Source organism: Kogia breviceps, chromosome 1 (genome assembly GCF_026419965.1).
Source record: "Kogia breviceps isolate mKogBre1 chromosome 1, mKogBre1 haplotype 1, whole genome shotgun sequence".
NCBI lineage: Eukaryota > Metazoa > Chordata > Mammalia > Artiodactyla > Physeteridae > Kogia > Kogia breviceps.
The window spans coordinates 148,010,625-148,031,194 of NC_081310.1; the positions used below are offsets into that span (position 1 = coordinate 148,010,625).

Consider the following 20,570-nt stretch of genomic DNA (forward strand, 5'->3'; position numbering starts at 1 on the left):
ATTAACTTCAAAATGTAATTTTTTCTAACATATCATGGGTATTTTTTTTTTTTTTTACAAAAGAATACTTTAATTTAAAATAGTTCCAGGACTTCCCTGTTGGCACAGTGGTTAAGAATCAGCCTGCCAATGCAGGGGACATGGGTTCGAGCCCTGGTCCGGGAAGATCCCACATGCCATGGAGCAACTAAGCCTGTGCACAACTACTGAGCCTGCGCTCTACAGCCCATGAGCCACAACTACTGAGTCCACGTGCCACACCTACTGAGGCCTGCGCACCTAGAAACCGTACTCCACAACAAGAGAAGCCACTGCAATCAGAAGCCCACACACTGCCACGAAGAGAAGCCCTTGCCCATCACAACTAGAGAAAGCCCGTGCACAGCAACGAAGACCCAACACAGCCAAAAAAAAATTTTATTAATAATAAATAAATAAAATTTTAAAATAAATAAATAGTTCCAAACTTAAAAGTTTCAAGTACAGTTCAAAGAGCTTCTGTACATAAAATGTAAAAATGTATTTAACAAAAGATACCATAAGAAAAATTCAAAGACAAGAACAAACAGGAAGAAGATATTTATTTTATACATATACACACACCAAAAACTGATTAAAATATAGAATACTATTGTATACTGTTGAATACTGTGGCAGACAGACTTTAAGTTCATCCCCATGAACCCATCTCCTGGTGTTCCTGCCTTAAGTGTGTATAATCAATCCCCTCCCCTCAAGTGTGGGCAAGACCTGTGACTTGCTTGTAAACAACAAAATACAACAAAGGTGATAGGATGGTCACACATGTGCTTATGTTTTATGCATATGTAAGATTCCATCTTGCTGGCTAAGCTACAGAGACTCCCTTTCACTGACTTGGAAGAATCAAGCTGTCATGTTTTAGTAAGTGGGCATACTTACTAAATACATACATACATACATACTGGAGAAGCCACGTGGCAAGAAACTGCAAGTAGACCCTAGGAAATAAGGGTAGCGTCCAACAAGAAACCAAAGCCCTTAGTCTTGTAAATGCAAGGAAATTAATTCTGCCAATAACTTGAGGGAACTTGGAAACGGTTCCTTCCCCAGTTGAGCCTCTGATAAGACTGCAGCCTCAGATGACAACTGAATTGCAACCTCCTGAGACCCTCCTTGATCATAATATTGAACTAAGCTGTGCCCAGACTTCTAACCTAAAGAAACTACAATAATAAATGTGTTTAAGTAAGTACCATTTGTGGTCACTTGTTAACACAGCATAGAAAATTAATGTAATTGTTTATTTTAAAATCATATAAATCATTACAAAAAAGATCAGCAAAACATCAGAAACATGGGGGAAATATATAAATATGCAAATTTGAGAAAAAATATGATGGTCAGTAAATATATTAAAAGATACTCAACACCACAAGTACTCAAGGAAATGGAAATTTTAGAAGTCTGGTGTTAATTGTTATTATTAAATATTGGTAAGGGTATATGGAAAGATATATTCTTGTGTTGGTATCCATTAAAACTGGCTACTTTAGAGATTCCACTTCTAGAAATCTACCAAGGAAAAACAGGTACACATGTACACAGGAGAAATGTACTTTATTTAATCATTCACCTACTAAAAGATACTTAGAGTGTTTCAGGCTTCTCATAATTATAAACAATGCTGAAATAAAGTCATTCCCACAATTCTTGACTTATAAACCTGTGATTTTTTTTAAAAAGCAACATGCTCAGGGTAGGTGGACTCTTTTCCTAGCCCTGGTATAAACCATGCCTGCATTTCTTTCTACTAATGATTGCTTTAAGGGTAGGAAAGATTTTGCTCCTGAACAAAGAGAGGTAAAAAATAAGGTATTCCTATTATTCCTGCCTTGAATATGGTTGTACAAAGTCACAGTGCTGGTAGCCCTGGCAGTCATCTATATTGATCATGGGGTGAAAAGCCTCAGGATGAAAAGCCAACATGCCAAGAAGAATGAATGAAAGAGAAGAAAAATGGAAAAGCCTGAGTCCTTGATTGCTATTATTATTATTTTAATATTTATTTATTTATTTGGCTGTGCTGGGTCTTAGTTGCGGCATGCAGGATCTTCGTTGAGGCATGTGGGCTCTAGTTCCCTGACCAGGGATCGATCCCAGGCCCCCTGCATTGGGAGTGCGGACTCCTGACTGCTGGACCACCAGGGAAGTCCCTTGATTGCTATCATTGAGCCAGTTTACCAGCCCTGCAAAGACCTACTTATTGAGATAATTATTTTATTGCTTAAACTACTATTACTTAGGTTTTCTACTACTTGATGTCAAAAGTACTCCTGACTTCACACATAAGGAATTGTTATTATAAAATTAAAGGAAAAAAGTTCAATTTTCCTCTATTACTTATAACTATGTATATTGAAATGGAATAAATAAGTGTTTAAATTTAGAATTATAAAACTGACTTTTTTTTTACAAATTTATTTATTTATTTATTTTTGGCTGCATTGGGTCTTCATTGCAGTGCACAGGCTTCTCACTGTGGTGGCATCTCTTGTTGTGGAGCACACGCTCTAGGCACGTGGGCTTCAGTAGTTGTGGCACATGGGCTCAGTAGTTGTGGCTCTCAGGCTCTAGAGTGCAGGCTCAATAGTTGTGGTGCATGGGCTTAGTTGCTCCACAGCATGTGGGATCTTCCCGGACCAGGGCTCGAACCTGTGTTCCCTGCGTTGGCAGGCAGATTCTTGACCACTGCACCACGAGGGAAGTCCCAAAATTGACATTTTTTAAGTTTACCTCATAGATCCTGATTTCACATTTTAGACAACTTCGTCATTTGAAAGTTTTGACTACACTATGGCTAACTTTCTAGATGAAGACAGAAAGATTTCACTCTTGGAAAAAAAAAATGTTTTTAATATATTTATTTATTTGGCTACTCGGCGTTTTAAGTTGCCGCATGTTGTATCTTTAGTTGCGGCACGCAGGATTTTTAGTTGCGGCATGTGGGCTCTTAGTTGCATCATGTGGGATCTAGTTCCCTGACCAGGGATTGAACCAGGGGCCCCCTGCACTGGGGGCACAGAGTCTTAACCATTGGACCACCAGGTAAGTCCCCACTCTTGGAAAACTGAAATTAAAAAATGAGAAACCGTTCCTCAGCCACATTGCTAGGTAACAATAATGGCAAACTAATCAAATTTGACAAAATTAGCCAAAAATTCAGAATATTAGAAATGTTATTTCCAATATAGATTTATATCCACTGTTGATAATACTGAACCTGTCCCAAGGATATATTTTCTGTTTTATAAACTGTGCCATTGAGATATATCTTTTTCAATGATAGTCATTATGAATCATATAGCAATGAACTTCAAACTGGGGGAAAAAATAGAAATCACACCATTTAAACATTAGAACTCAGCACTTTCACTGCCATGGCCTAGGTTCAGTCCCAGGTGAGGGAACTAAGACCCCACAAGCTGCACAGTGAGGTCAAATAAATAAATAAACAAACATGCACACACCTATTAAAAAAAAAGAATAGTATCAAATATTTAGCTGACCTCTATTTTAAATACTCCAAACTTGGACTAGGGTACAGCCAACCTATTAATAGAAAGTTCAATATGAAGTTCTTGTACGTAACTCTCTCAGAAAGGAGTTATGTAAAAGCAGTGACCAAAGCAATCAACAGAACAATATAAACAGTTTGCACAACCAGGTTTAATCAAGTAATCTACCAGGCATCTAATAAATTAAAAAATACTGTCATCAACTGTTATCAGAATGTGTTCAACAAAAATGATAGTGCATGGATTTCTGTGAGATATAACTACAGCTAACATTTATTGAGAACTCATTATACTTCAGGCACTGGTCTAAAGTGCTTTAAATGAATCATTTTATTCAATCCTCACAATAACCCAGTGAAATATGTATTCTATTATTTCCATTCTATTAGTGATAAAACTGTGGCAGAGATAGTTAAATAACTTGCAAAAGCTCACACTGCTAGTAAAGAGTACAAGCCTTGATCTGAAGTTTGGCAGTCTGACTCTAGCCCTACACTCTTCATCACTAAGCTACTGCCTTTTCTTTTTCATCTCATATGTTCCTTACAGGAGAAGCTTTGTGAAACTTCCAGAAGAAATACTCTTGGTCCATAAACTTCCACAGTTTATGTCCTGAGGAGCTTCCATGGCATACAGTATCCTATCCTCAAAGTTCTAGTTCAGTACCATATTCCAGCTGGTAACTAAATATACGGGTAGGGCTTCCCTGGTGGCGCAGTGGTTTAGAATCCGCCTGCCGATGCAGGGGACACGGGTTCGTGCCCCGGTCCAGGAAGATCCCACATGCCGCGGAGCGGCTGGGCCCATGAGCCATGGCTGCTGAGCCTGCGCGTCTGGAGCCTGTGCTCCGCAACGGGAGAGGCCATAGCAGTGACAGGCCTGCGTACCGCAAAAATAAATAAATAAATAAATATGGGTAACTTTCAGGAGGATGAAATTTCAAAATGAACCGACAATATGCAGGGTAATATATGTGACATCAGTATACAGGAAGATGAGGATTCTGAAGATGAAGACATAGCATATTTTCCTTTTAAGTATCTTCAAATAATCTACATTAACTGATGGATAAACAATAAAATCAAGTTAAAATTACCCATACCATTGTTTGATCGGTAAATTAATAGTAATCTCTTGCCAGTGTCTCTGAGCTTCATAATCACCAAACATAGGGGGCTTTCCAGCACCTAACATGAAAGGAAAAAAAAAAGCAAAATAAAAATACACTTTAGTATATCAGTGATTTTATTTCCTTATGAAATAAAATCCTTATGGAAATTTCCTTATGAAAATTTTCTAAATTATAGAGATAGTATAGGCGGAGGAAAAGAACACAGAAGTTACCTAAAAAGTCAGAGAAATGAGGTCTGAATCCTAGCACTGCTAGCACACTGAGTGACTGTGTAACCCTGAGCAAATGACTTAACCTCCTAAGCCTCAGTACATTAAAAACAGAATCAATACTGTCACCTAAAGGGCTGTTGGAATAAAGAAAATAATGAACATAAAATAACCTGTATAGTACCTGGCACACATAAACATTCAATAAATATTGTTAACATTAATTAGTTATTAACATTAGGTTTTTTTTTTTTTTTTGGCCATGCCGCGTGGCATGTGGGATCTTAGTTCCCCAACCAGGGATGAGACCTGCAGCCCCTGCATTGGAAGCATGGAGTACTAACCACTGGACCACCAGGGAAGTCCCTTAATTAGTTTTTAATTAATTAGTTGATAATACTAATCATAAGATATCCAAGTTTATTTTTACTTCATGAGAAAGACTGTCAACTATACTGTCCAATAAGTATCATAAAACAATAATAATAACAAATGTCTATATTTTACCAAGGGCTTTTACAAACTAAATATAAATAACTTAAGGTCAAGTATAGAACCAAAAATGCACTATATATTGCAAAGACATTGGTTAGGTCAGGCTTTGATGTCAAATGAGTTATATAAAAACTGCCAGGGCTTCACTGGTGGCCCAGTGGTTGAGTCCACCTGGCGATGCAGGGGACACAGGTTCGTGCCCCGGTCTGGGAGGATCCCACATGCCGCGGAGCGGCTAGGCCCGTGAGCCATGGCTGCTGGGCCTGCGAGTCCAGAGCCTGTGCTCCGCAACAGGAGAGGCCACAGCAGTGAGAGGTCCGCGTACCGCAAAAAAAACCAAAACAAACAAAAAAACCCTGCCACTTTATAGTTTTTTTTTTACTTCAAAATTGCAAATAAGGGATAATGGATCTTTAATAACTAACAATTGACAGTGTCTACTACATGCCAAATACAACAGTGGAGCAGGTATTATTATCATCCCCACTTTACAGCTAGAAAAACAGAGGCAATGGTCACCCAGGTAATGAACAGCAGAGACTGGACTGGAACCCAGGCAGACTGGCTCCATAATCCATGTTCTTGGCTCCTACTGTGTATTGCCTCACAACTTGGTTAAGGTAGGTTGTTAACCTTAAATCATTTTAAATGATATAAAGGTAATTCCATTTAGTAAATAGTAAACAACCACTATTTAGCTAGCAGTTGACTACAAAACTGTGAGAAGGCCCAAATAGGTACAGTACAGACACAGGTTTCTTAATCAGCAAGTGAAAATCACATATAGTCAAATATATTCATTAATCCATTGGGAAGGTATGCCAAATTGGTGAATGATATGTTATCAATCACTGAACTCTAACCCAGACGTTCTCCAGCTTTGGAACACTACATTAAGTAGATTTTTTGCATTTAACAGCTATATTATACCACTATTCTTTAAATGCTAGCATCTCCACCCAAGAAGATACTCCCAGTATGAGATAATCATGGGAAAAGCAGATTAACATCTCCAAAGCATATACACATTGAGTGATTGCCGCAAAATATTACCCACAGTACAGGCACATGTATATACACACACAAACCTATCCCTGTCTCTCTCTTAGAAAGTACCATATCTTATTCATTTTTGCATTCTCAGGATGTAATTGCACCTAGAAGATTCTCAGTGAATGATGTTGTAGGAAGGATGTCAATATTATCAGTATGATATAGCAAGGATTTTAAGTTCAAAAAGATTTGAATTTTTGAGTCCCTGATTTTCCACTCACTGAATGTGCAACACTAAGCAGTTTGTGATGGCAGACCACTTAATTATGCAAAGGCTACTTTAACACAATGCCCATATACTGGTTCTTGTCTCAAAACATCTTTAAGTTACTATCTGGCATTTTGAAATTCCAAGCCTCTGCTCATGCTGCTTACTTCCTCTCCCTATTCATACACCTCTTTTATCAACTCGTATACAACCTTTAAGAACCATCCCAACGGCCAAATTCTCCACAAAACCTTCCCTTATAAATTAAAAACATACTGATCATTAATTATTGGCTTCTTAGAACTAATATATTAAGGGCAAACTATAGACATCATACTTATATATATTATTTTATTATTCATTACAGTAAGTCTAACAAGCAAGTGTTGAAATACTTATTTTCTTCATATTAGGCTAGGGAGTATCAGAGTGATTAAGGAAAAAGAATTACTAACAACTGCAGTAGTGAAAACTTTATTAAGTACTTAAGAGCAAAATAAAATGCCAAGAGCTTTAGATGTAACTCATTTGGTCTGCAACCTATGATTTTACCAGCATTTTACTGATGAGACTGAGACTCTGAAATTTTAAAATAACTTGCCCAGTGTCACACAGCCAATAAGACACAACTAGTAACATTCAAACCCACCAGCGTTTAATCTCAATACCTGTGTCCTTGTCAGAGAGTAAACAGTAGAGCCATGATTTGAATAGGAAATAGAAGACAATAGCCATAACAAAAAATAAATACCAAATTTGAAATATATCAATTGTTTAGTGAACTGAAAGTCCATTACCACAGTATCTCAGAACTATATCTCCTCCTTCTGTTTAATAAACAGCATATGAAAAAATGTAGAAATCAAAATAGGTAAGTCAAGTAGATTTTAAAAAGGAAAAAAAATTATTGACTTCTTATAATACTTATATTATCAGTATCATATATTTTGTCACATGATTATACTATTTTCTAATAGCTACCCAAATAAGAATTTTAATTCCAGTGGACAGAATGGGATTTTTCCAGAGTTCACAGGAAACATATTGCTAGGCATATAGTACATACTTTCAGTTAAAACTTGCTCAGTTAACTGAACAGGAGGGGGGATTAACTTACAATTTTTTTAAAGAAGGAAAATAATTTCCCACTGAATTAACTGCATCTTTACGTGTGCACTTTATAGATGTGCATGTGCTGTGGGGGCAGTTTCTCTTTTTGGTGATACAGCTGCTGTCTACAGGGAGAAAGGAATTGATTTTTATTGTTTTTCTTTTGCTTTTGTTTGCTTGTTTTTGGCCCACTGGGATAATACCTATACAGTGGGCAGAGGAAACTACTTAAGTCATAGAGGATCTTAAGTAGTTTCCTACACCTGAAAAAATCCAACTAACTAGATTTTCTGAAATTGCTCTAGACTTGGGGTCAGTGTGGAAGAATTTATTACCATTCTCCAACAAACAGAATGGATAATGACTCTCTTCAGGGTTGAGAAACAAGTTTCTATCCAGTCTGACCTACTTCAATAAATTCAGCTGACACTAGCTAAGAAATTAGTACTTAAGTTTTTAAAACTGCTAAAGTGCCCTTAAAGCAACCCAGAAGAGCAACTCAACTGTACCTATGGGAGCTTCACTTGGGAAGGGCAAAATAGATTCCTTCTACTGTGATTAATTCTACAAATTCATTTACATGAGATTCAGAATTACATAAAGAAAACGTATTAATGTATATTTACAAGGCTTCAATTTTGTCTCATTCTTAGGAAAATGGGCTTAAGCACCACTTAAATGTTCATTTTATTAATTGCTGAACTATTCAGAATTATGTTAGAATTTAAAAAACAAGTAGTTTCTTTGATAACAATACATACTAATTGCCTTTACACTGAAACTTTAAACATTCTAAGGGAAGAGAATTTGGTTAAAATTTTCCATAATAATCCCCCTTTTATATATTCTTAGTGAGTGAGAAGAAACATTACAAATAACAAGGGTAAGCTGAGAGAAACTATACAGTATGTGCATTTCCAAAGAAGAAATAACGGACTAAATACTAAGCAAGCTCACCTGAGCTTCCTCACTCCAGTGCTTCCTAACTACAATCTTAAAACAAGAAAAACCAAAAGCAAACTAAAATAAGCATGTTAAAAACAAATTACAACCAAAATAAGTATTTTAACTAATAAAGGGAAAAAAATCTCAATGGAATCACAGATGTTATACTCATTCAATAATCCTCCCAGCCCCCTATGATATAGAAGTTCGTCACATGTGAACACTAAATGTCACACTGTTTACAATGGAGTTGAGAACTCTGACAGAATCACCATTTTTCTTAGTATTTAGCATTTTTATTTTTCTCATCTGAAAAATGACAAAAATATATAACAACCACCTACAAAAGATGTTACAAATATTTTAATATGCAATAAGAATACTCTTCTTACATAGAAATCCAAAAATACTCTTGTTCTGTTGACTTTCTTAGAAGATAATTTAAGAGTAAGTTTTAACTTTTTTGTTTTTGAAGTATAGTTGATCTACAATGCAGTGTTAGTTTCAGGTATACAACAAAGTGATTCAGTTATACATACATATATATCTATTCTTTTTAAAATTCTTTTCCCTGGGCTTCCTGGGTGGCGCAGTGGTTGAGAGTCTGCCTGCCGATGCAGGGGACGTGGGTTCGTGCCCCGGTCCAGGAGGATCCCACATGCCGCGGAGCAGCTAGGCCTGTAAGCCATGGCCGCTGAGCCTGCGCGTCCAGAGCCTGTGCTCTGCAGCAGGAGAGGCCACAACAGTGAGAGGCCCATGTACTGCAAAAAAAAAAAAAAAAAAAAAAATTCTTTTCTCTTATAGATTATTACAAGATATTTGGTATAGTTCCCTGTGCTATACAGTAGGTCCTTGTTGGTTATCTATTTTATATATATATAGCAATGTGTACATGTTAATCCCAAACACCTAATTTATCCCTCCTCTCCCTTTTCCCTTTGGTAACCATAAATTTGTTTTCTATGTGTGTAGGTCTATTTCTATTTTATGAGAAAGTTCATTTGTATCATTTCTTTTGGATTCCACATACAAGCGATATCATGATATTTGTCTGTCAGGCTTACTTCATTTAGTACGATAATCTCTAGGTCCATCCATATTGCTGCAAACAGCATTATTTCATCTTTTTAATGACTGAGTAACAGTCTATTGTACATATTCTTTAACCATTCATCTGTCAATGGACATTTAGGTTCCTTCCATTGTATATACTGCTGCAATGAACACTGGGGTGCATGTATCTTTTCAAATTATAGTTTTTGCCAGATATATGCCCAGAAGTAGGATCGCTGGATCATACAGTAACTCTATTTTTAGTTTTGTAAGTAAACTCTATACTGTTAAAAGTAAGGTCTAAAATAAGTTAACAGTACTTTCCTGGTGGCACAGTGGTTAAGAATCCGCCTGCCAATGCAGGGGACACAGGTATGAGCCCTGCTCTGGGAAGATCTCACATGCCACGGAACAACTAAGCCCGTGTGCCACAACTACTGAGCCTGCGCTCTAGAGTCCACGAGCCACAACTACTGAGCCTGCGTGTCACAACTACTGAAGCCCGTGCACCTAGAGCCCACGCTCTGCAACAAGAGAAGCCACTGCAAGGAGAAGCCAGCGCACAACAACGAAGAGTAGCCCCTGCTCTCTGCAACTAGAGAAAGCCCGCAGCAGCAATGGAGACCCAACACAGCCAAAAATAAATAAATAAATAAATAAATAAATAATTTTTAAAAATAAAATAAGTAACAGGAGTCCTGTTTTCAGATGAGAGAACTGAGTAAGCTCAGACTTTAGGAGAGAAGTGTTAGAATAAGTAATGTATGTAAGCCACAGGGATAAAAAAGTATTATATATGTGTGTTGTCTTCTACTTGATTCCCATTAAGCATTTGATTATGTACACTAGTAATACTGAAACAGTGTGATGTTTTAAAATTATTTAAACCTATACCCTGATATTAATTTAACTTTCTCTTGAAATATAGAGTGCAAAGAAAATAATATATCTGTCAAAATTAGAAGACTAAAGGAAAATTAGAAGACATAGGATTGCAAACTAAATAATGATCAGGAGTAATACAGCCTGAAGTAAGAAAAGGGAATGACTATCCAAAGGACCAGTTATGGATTGAAAGCAAGGTAACACAAATTACATATTTCATATGACAACTTTTAACTGGGCTTTTCCTCAGTTTATCCCATTCTAGCTACCAATTAACTCCCTCCTTCCATTCACTAACAAACTTCCTAAAAGTTGCTATGTCCACTTATTAACACCCATTTAGTCCATTATGGTCTGGTAGTTAGGAAGCTCACAATGGCATCCTAGTGATCCTCTATTTTAAATTTTCATTCTACTTGACATGTCTAGAACTTGACACTGTTGGCCAGTCCTTATTTCTTAAAATTCTCTAATTCCCCCACTTCCAGGATAATAACTTCTCCAGGCTCTAATCTTACATGATTTCTTCTCAGTCACCTTTAATCATTACCCCTTCCTTCTCTGTGAAGATGATCAGTGGTTAAACCCGTTTTCTTCTGTACTACAGATGCTCCCAACTCTGTGGCTTCAACCATCATCTCTATCAACCTTTTGTAAAAATCAGAATAACCTGTGGAGCTTTAAAAAATACAGATGAAACTAGTTTCCAGCAACATGGCAGACTCAGAAAGTCAGAAAAACACCTCCAATACAGGAAAAGTATATATTTTTTAATTATTTATTTTATATATTATACATGTACAATTTTAATATATGGCTGAATCAGCAGCAAAATAAGAGAATTCCTTAGAGGCCAGAAAAAAACAAAAAAAGAGTAGACCCAGAAGAGTAAGCATTTGTCCTGAGGGAATCCAATGATCTTTGGTGGCCTAGATTAAACAGATTAAACACAGCTAAAGAGAAAAGTAATGAATAGGAAGACAGATCTGATGATTATAAAGAAAGCAGTATGAAGAAACTATGAGAAGGAAAATACAAGCAATTATGAGGTATAGAGGGAATGAAAAGACCCAACATAGTTTGCACAAGGAGAATAGAAATGAGAGAGATGCAATATTTGAAGAGATAACAAAATTATGAAGTCAATGAGGTGAAGAAACTGTTGTCTATTTTATTCTCTGCTATATCACCTACCCTTGGCATAAAGTGAGTGTCCTACACACACCTGCTGAATGATTAAAAGAACAAAGGTATAGCATATATCTAACCAGAGTTCTACAAGGAAGAAAAAGTATGAGAAGAGACAGTTGGCTGAGCACTTTCTAAACAGACACAAGGTACGATTCCTTAAGAGTCAGAAATCCCCAAAAATCCTAAGATAAAATTGTTAATATTCACATGTAGATATACCATAGTGAAACTGCATCAAGAAAGAAAAGACAAATCACCTACTAAGGAATAACAATTAAAATGACAGCTAATGTCTGAACATAAGCAACAGAAACTAATAAACAATGAGAGAAGATTTTCAAAGTATTAAGAGAAAATAACTGTCAATACAGAATTCCATACCCAGAAAAACTTTACAACAAAGAACAAAATAAAGGTATTTTCAGACAAAAATGGAGTTTGCCAGCAACAGACTCTCACTTAAAAGAAAAAAAAAAAAAAAAAAAAACCCTCCCAAAGATGTATTATTTCAGGAAGAAAGAAAATGATCTCAAAGGAAGATGTACTATGTAAGAAGAAAGGGTAAAAAGAAAATGAGGGTAAAACTGGGTAACTATAAATTGTATAAAATAACAGTGACTAACATCAAAAATCATGAAAGAACTGAAATCCTAGGCAATAATACCATTTTAATTTGGGGCAGGAGATGAAGATTTGTAACTAGAGTTAAAACATTCTAAGGTCCTAGTGTTGTTCAAAAAGAGGATATAAATATGAATTTTAGGTTTTGTTAAGTTAAATATGTATGTGAAAATCTCCAGAGTAAGCCCTGAAAGAACAAAATAAAGTATAGTTTCCAAATCAGGGGAGAGAAAATGGAATTAGGGAGGGGAATTGGTTAGACATATTTAAATCATAGTGATTCAGAGGTAGAGGGTAAAAGAATAGAAGAAGATATACCAAGCAAAAATTAACCTAAAGAAAACTAGTAAAGCTGTATTAATTTTAGAGGAATTAGACTTTAAGACAAAAGCATTACTGTAAATAAAGAGACATGACAATGATGTCATGAAATTCAAGTCACAAGGAAAAAAATTCTAAATCACCTAATAATATAGATTCAAAACATTCAAACAAAAATTGACAGAACTACAAAAAGAAACTGCAGCTCTCTCAATAACCGGTAGATCAACTGGGCAAAAATCAGTAAGAATAAAAAAATTTGAATCAAAACAACTGATATTAAGTAAATGGTTATATGCAGACTATTAAACTGGAGAACATATATTTTAAACCAAAAACAATTCCAGTCTTGAGTACTATTCCAGATTTTAGGAAAAGAGGGTATACTCCTTAATTCATTTTATGTGGCTAGCACATCCTTGATAACAAATATGACAAAGGCATTTTAAGGAAGTAAAATTGCAGGCCAATTTTATTTGTAAGCATGGATGCTAAAATCATAAATAAAAAATTAGTAAGCCAATTCTATCAATATACTTTAAAAAAAGATAACATATCACAAATAGAGTTACTCTAGGAATGCAAGGTTGGTGCAATGCTAGAAAGAACAAAAACATACTCAATGGTAAATTAAAAGCATCTATTAAAATTAGGAACAAGAGAAAGCAGCCTGAATCACTACTTCTATTCAACACTGTAATAAGGTCCTAGAATTAAGAAGACAAGAACAAAGAAATAAAAAGGGTAGGCAGTAGAAAAGAAGAAATAATACTGCCATTATTCATAGATCACTTTATTTTACACAGAAGATCCAAAAAATACTTCAGGGAAATTATTAGAATTACAAGTTTAGGAAAGTTACCAAATATTAAAAAATAAACCACATCGGGCTTCCCTGGTGGCGCAGGGGTTGAGAATCCGCCTGCCGATGCAGGGGACACGGGTTCGTGCCCCGGTCCGGGAAGATCCCACATGCCGTGGAGCGGCTGGGCCCGTGAGCCATGGCCGCTGAGCCTGCGCGTCCGGAGCCTGTGCTCCGCAACGGGAGAGGCCACAACAGTGAGAGGCCCGCCTAGCACAAAAAAAAATAAAAATAAAAATAAATAAAAAAATTTTAAAAAACCACATTTTTATACTCCTGGAAAAAGCATTTAGAAAAGCAATTTTTTAAAAGATACCATCTACAATGGTGAGGAAGAAAAGATGTTTAAGACACATAGGAATACATCTAAGAAAGGATGTATAAGACTTTCATGTAGAAAACTATAAAATTTTGTTGAAAGACATTAAAGAAGACAAATAAATGGAGAAGCATACCATCTTAATGAATCAGAAGCCCTACCTACTATGGTAATGATTGTCAATTCCACCCAAATTAATCAATAGTATAGAATATAATTCCAGTCAAAACCCCAACAGGGTTTTTCATAGGACTTTACCAATCTGATTTTTAAAAAAGACATATATGGGGAATTCCCTGATGGTCCAGTGGTTGAAACTTGGCGCTTTCACTGCCGTTCAATCCCTGGTCAGGGAACTAAGATCCCACCAGCCAAAAAAAAAAAAAAAAGATATGTGTGTATTAGCTTTCTATTGCTGCATAACAATTATTACAAAATTAGCAGCTTAAAACAATATTCTTTTGTAATCTAATAGTTCTATAGGTCAGAAGTCTGGGTGGGCATAACTTGGTTCTCTGTTCAGGGCTCACAAGGCCAAAATAAGGTGTCAGCCACTCTAGACGCTTACCTGGAGGCCTGGGGAAAGAATTTAGTTCCAAGTTCATTCAGGCGATTGGCTGCAGGTCTGAGGTCGCTGTACTTTGCTGACTATCAGCTGGGGGCTACTCTCTGCAACTAGAGGCCACTCCTATTCCTTCTCACATGGCCCCCTCCATTGTCAAACCAGCAAAAGTGCTAAGTCCCTATGATCTGAATCTCTCAAGGGTTCCCTTCTACTGTCAGCTGGAGAAAGTTCTCTGCTTTTAAGGTCTCATGTGATTACAGTGGGCAAACCTGGACAATCCAATGCAATCTCTCTATCTTAAAGTCAATGATGTCATATGACATAACAATCACTCCCAAATAGATCTCATCATTTTCACAGGTTCTGGGGATTAAGGCAGGACATCTTTGGGGGACCATTTAAGAAATTCTTCCTACTACAATATGAAAGAGCAAAGCCCAGAATAGCTCAGACACCAGTGAAATGGAACTATCAGGTGGGAGAACTTGCCTCACAACATATCAAGACAAGGTAAAATTATAGTAATAAGACATGGCAGTGATGAACCAATGGATCAGAATAGAGAGCCAGAAACAGACCCTTGTGTGTATGAAAATCTGATATAGACAGAGCTGGTACTGCAGATTTATGGGAAAGGATGAACTATTCAATAAATAAGCTGAAACAACTGTTTTTATCCATGTGAGAAAAAAAAACTTTTAATGGCTCCTTAACTCACATGTTATACATAAAGTTCATTTCTAAGGAGATAAAAACTTAAACAGGAAGGACAAATCTTACAATTTTTTTTTTTTTTTTTTTTTGTGGGCCATGCAACGCAGCTTGCAGGATCTTAGTTCCCTGACCAGGGATCGAACCCACGCCCTCGGTATTGAAAGTGCACAGTCCTAACCACTGGACGGCCAGGGGATTCCCAAATCCTACAATTTTTATTTATTTATTTATTTATTTATTTATTTATTTATTTACTTACTTACTTATTTGCATGTTAAGTTTTATTAAGGTTCAAATACAAAACATTCCAAAAAGGAAAAACCATTATACCTAAGTTCTATATTCAACTACCAGTTAAACAAGAAAAACATGTTATTCTGTTTCTTTTACAACCAGTATAAAGCCAGAAGAATCAAGACAGATTCTTTTTCCAACAGGAGCAGAATTAAGTCTGCTGGGTCAACAAACTATTTGCCAAACAGCTGTCTGGTCATTAGGCATTCTTCAGTTTAGTACTCGTTTACTATGATTAATCTCTATGTTCTACACTATCTTCAAAATAACCTAAATAAAATCTCAAGAGCCAAAAGGTCCATGGAAGCATAAACCCAAGTATCTAGATTACAGAATGACTGAGGAAGACAGCTATGTAAGTGCAATGTTTTTTTAAATTTGGTCAATACCCTGATGGTCTGTGATTTTTAGAAGAAAATTTTAGATAAATATCTTTGTGACCCAGAAGTAGGGAAGGATTTCTTAAAGATACAAAAGCACAAATCGTAAAGGAAAATGATTGATAAATTTCATTATTTTAAAGTCAGAAACTCTTTTTCACCAAAAGACACCGTAAAGTGTGAAAAGATAAGCCATTACCTGGGAGAAGATATCTGCAACTTGTACAAAGGTTAGCTTCCAGAATACAGAACACATAGGAAAAAAACAAAAGTCAAAATATAGACTACACAAGAATAAAACTAATATAAATGTACAAATGACATAAGCAAATATCACAGAGAAGGAAATACAAATGACTAATAAACACAAAAGTATGCTCAATCTTTTAGAAATGAAATTCAAAATAAATAAATGAATTCAGCAATGAAGGAAATTAAAATTAAAATCACAATAAAATATCATTTCACACACTCCAGCCTGGCAAAAATTCAGAAGTTTAACACTACCAAATGCTGTGAAGAATGTGGAGTAATAAGAACCCTCCCACTTGGGAAGTGCCTCAATACTAGAAAGGCTCAGAATGGACCACCTACATAAAACTGGCTCTAGGAATTGGCACAAATGATTTCTGGTTCATCTCTTGCACTTGCTTTGTTCTAGTTCTGAGGTTAGGCACGAGCTTAAAGAGAAATTGGACAAAATAGGATCTGCCTACTTTGACTCTAGCCAAGAAAAAAGAAGCCTTGCTATTGGCCCTGCGAAGGTCACCACCAGGCTGCATTGGAGTATGAAGCTAGAAACTAACTCTAATAACAAAGTGTCCTCTGTGACCAGCTGAAGATGGATTTATGTGTTCCTGTGCCCCCAACCAAAATGCATCTCCCAAAATTCCCGCTTTTTTATGACTAAAATGCACCCAAATCTTAACATAACCAAAAGAGAATTCATTACCTTCCCCCACTGAATTTGCCCTACCTCTCAGTTTTCAGTCTCAGTATCTCTAAACTTAGAAACCAGACTCATTCTCAAACTCTTCCTTCTTATTTATCCTTGCATACAATTAGTCATTAAATTTTGCTGATTTTTACCTAATGTGGTTCTCAAATTTAGTCACATTTTTACCTAATATGGTCCTCAAATTTAGTCACTTAGTCCAGGCCCTCATCATCCCTTTCCAAGACCACTGAAACCAGCTATGCGTAACAACTTCAAATAAGCATTATAAACATACATGAGGCCACTGCACATAGATGCTACCATCAGTCTCTACACGTTCTACTCCAAACACCATGCTGCCTCGAAAGCTGTCTTCTTAAAAAACAAATCTGATTATGTGACTTCCCGGCTTAAAAACCTCTATTGCCCAAAAGATAAGATAAATCCCTCACACGTTACTTTGGCTCACAGTCTGCCTCAAATTTATTTCTGCCACCCCATATCTTACTGTTCCACTTACCATGCACCCTGTATTCCAGTCATACTTACATCCTCACCAAACCTCAAAGAACTCTGATCCCTTGGTCACGCTATTTCCTCTTACTGGAATACTCTCCTCACCTCCTCTTCTGCCTAGTAAAATTCTTCCCTCCCTTTTAGAACAAACTTTAATGTTATACAGCAAATCCCCTACACACTAACGAGTTCCATTTCAAGAGCATGTTCGTTAAGTCCAACAAAGTTAGCCTAGGTACCCAACTGACACAATCGGCTATATAGTACTGTACTGTAATAGGTATAATACTTTTCACACAAATAATACATAAAAAGCAAACAAAAAATAAAGAAAACATTTTTGTTTTGGTTTTGGTTTTTTTTGCGGCACACGGGCCTCTCACTGTTGTGGCCTCTCCCGTTGTGGAGCACAGGCTCTGGACGCGCAGGCTCAGCGGCCATGGCTCACGGGCCTAGCCGCTCCGCAGCATGTGGGATGTTCCCAGACCGGGGCACGAACCCGTGGTCCGCTGCATCGGCAGGCAGACTCTCAACCACTGCGCCACCAGGGAAGCCCAAGAAAACATTTTTAATCTTACAGTGCAGTACCTTGAAAAGTACAGTAGTACAGTACAACAGCCAGCATACAGGGGCTGGCATCAAGTGAACAGGCAAGAAGAGTTACTGACTGGAGGATGGAGAGGAGGTGGGAGATGGTAGAGCTGAAGGATCGTCAGCGATAGGAGACAGAGGACAAGCTGCAATTTCACTCAGGCCTTATGCTGATGGCACAGGTTCTGGTTCCTTGCTGGATTCAATTCTACCTACCCTCTTGAAAAACAATCCAGTAATGTCTGGGCAGTAGCTCTTTTTTTCTCGTCATAGATGACACGGTAGCACTGAATTGCATTCTGAACGGCTGTTGCAACCTTCGTGTACCATTCTACGTTCGGGTCCTGTGCCTCAAAACTAACAGTGCCTCCTCAAATAAAGAAAATCCCCTTGCCATTTCCTGCGTTGTGAATCTCTTCAGTTCTTCAGTTACTTTTTCTTCCTCTTGTCTCTCTTCGTCCTTTCTCTGGGCCTCCAATTCCTGGCACTTCTTAGCAGTACCAGCTATGTCACTGCTGCTTTTACACTTGCTTCTGGACATCCTGGGCTTGAAATAAAGATACTGTACTACTGTACTCTATACAGTACTGTAAAGTACACAAAAGCACAACCACTTGTAGGGGATGCACACACGTGACAAGGTACGCCAGTCGCGTGAACTAATTTACATGATTGGACAGGCGAACACACGTCCGCATCTTTGAAAGTTCACAATTTGAAGGTTCATATGTAGGGAACTTACTGCATTCTAAGCCTTTCTCATCTGAATTAGAAGTCCCTTGTACTCCCAGTCTACTTTGTTTATACCACACTATATTTTAATGTAATATATATCTACATGTCTGCCCTACCTACTAGACTGTGAACTTCTCTAGGGAAGTAAAAGTGTGATCGTAAGACCCAATTACAACATTTCGGGGGGGAGTTTCCCACACACATCCAGCAAGCAATTCTCTGGACACCACCTGGGTATCCTATATCTCAACTAAATTCTGACACTATCTACCTGGAGACAGCATTAGATCCCATAAGTTATGGGTTCAGTCCTACAAGATTGCATCCCATACCCCACCCTCACTTCAAACACCAGTGTCAAGACGTACTGCCTACAGGTTGCAGGTTGCCCCCTCCAACTCAGGGTGTCAATGGCAAATCCACATTATCACATGTACTTCTGACTGACAGACTATAGATCAGAGGTACCCACAATCTCCTCTTTAGGTTCGATCAATTTGCTAGAGTGGCTCACAGAACTCAGAGAAACATTTTTCTTCACTAGATTACTGGTTTATTATAAAAGGATGTAAGATGAGAACAGCCAGATGGAAGAGATGCATAGGGCACGTGTGGGGAAAGGAGTGCAGAGCTTCATGCCCTCTCCAGGCATGCCACTCTACCTGCATCTCCACGTGTTCACCAACCCAGAAGCTCTCCAAATCCAGTCCTTTTGGGTTTTAATAGAGGCTTCATTACATAGGCATGACTAATTAAATCACTGGCCATAGGCAATGATTCAATCTCTAACCCTTCCCCTCTGCTCCCCTCCCCTCCCCTCCCCAGAAATCAGGGGTGGGACTGAAAGTTCCCATCCTCTAAGCATAAGGTTGGTTCACCTGGCAACCAGGCTCCATCCTTAAGTGGGGGACCCAAAGCCACCTCATTAACATAACAAAAGACAACTTTATCATCTCACTTAGAAAATTCCAGCGGTTTTAGGAGCTCTGTGCCAAAACCACAGATGAAGACCAAATATATGTCTTATTATGAGTCACAATATCACAGGTACATACCATGTATTATTCTTGGTCACCCTAAAGACCAGACCTAAAGATATGATCACCAACAAGACCTATTTTTGCTGCACAGCAGACACTCGATAAATATTTTGGAGTTAAATGATCTGATGTCAGGATCAAATGAGAAAACAGTTATGAACCACTAATGTGCTGATTATATTCCTACATTACTAAAAATAAAGCACAATCCATACATATTATCTCAATCCTCACAACAACTCTGTTAAAGTACATATTAATATTCATACTTTGTAGATGAGGTACACAAAGTTCATGAAGATTAAGAACCTTCTCCAAGATCAGGCAGCCAACAGGTGAAAGAACTAAGATTTGAACCCAAGTCTATGGCTGCATTCAAGTGATTTTACTTCCTCAATATTCCTTAAATTAATTTCTCCATCTTTCAACTAACTGCCTTAGCTCAAGATTTCTTTCTCAGAGGCCAGAGAGGAGAGTTAAAGCACTGACTCTGGAATAAAATATAACTATATTTGAGTCCCAGTTCTCATTTATTGGTTGTCTCATTTTCCACTTGTAAATTAGAGATAATACCTATCTTCAGTGGTGTGGTATTAGGAAAATGCTCATTGTCTAGCATTTGGTAAATACTTAGAAAAGAGTAGCTCTTACTTCTATTATTAAGATTGTCTCATTTGTCTCTTTACACACAACCTTCTTGCTACAATCATTTTTATTACAATGAAAGTTATTTTTCTAATACACAAATAATTTCCCGAGCTAACTGTATAGCCAAACCTCTAGCCATCCCTCCCCATCCTTTTCGTTCCTTCTTTTTATGCTATCCAATACCAAACA

At 37.3% G+C, this 20,570-nt stretch overlaps 2 protein-coding genes across 4 annotated transcripts in view; one reads left to right on the plus strand and one right to left on the minus strand.

Moving 5' to 3' along the window:
- Nucleotides 1-20,570, plus strand: part of ITGB3BP (integrin subunit beta 3 binding protein) — a 160,723-nt gene that overhangs the window by 130,734 nt on the left and 9,419 nt on the right. The gene's annotated exons all lie outside the window — the stretch shown is intronic.
- The window catches only part of ALG6 (ALG6 alpha-1,3-glucosyltransferase), a 60,334-nt gene that overhangs the window by 34,941 nt on the left and 4,823 nt on the right, over nt 1-20,570 (minus strand). For all 3 annotated transcript variants that reach the window (XM_067006733.1, XM_067006737.1, XM_059045268.2), the window contains one exon: nt 4,660-4,744. In XM_067006733.1, coding sequence (XP_066862834.1) covers nt 4,660-4,744 — 85 coding nt within the window. The remainder of the gene's footprint in view (nt 1-4,659; nt 4,745-20,570) is intronic.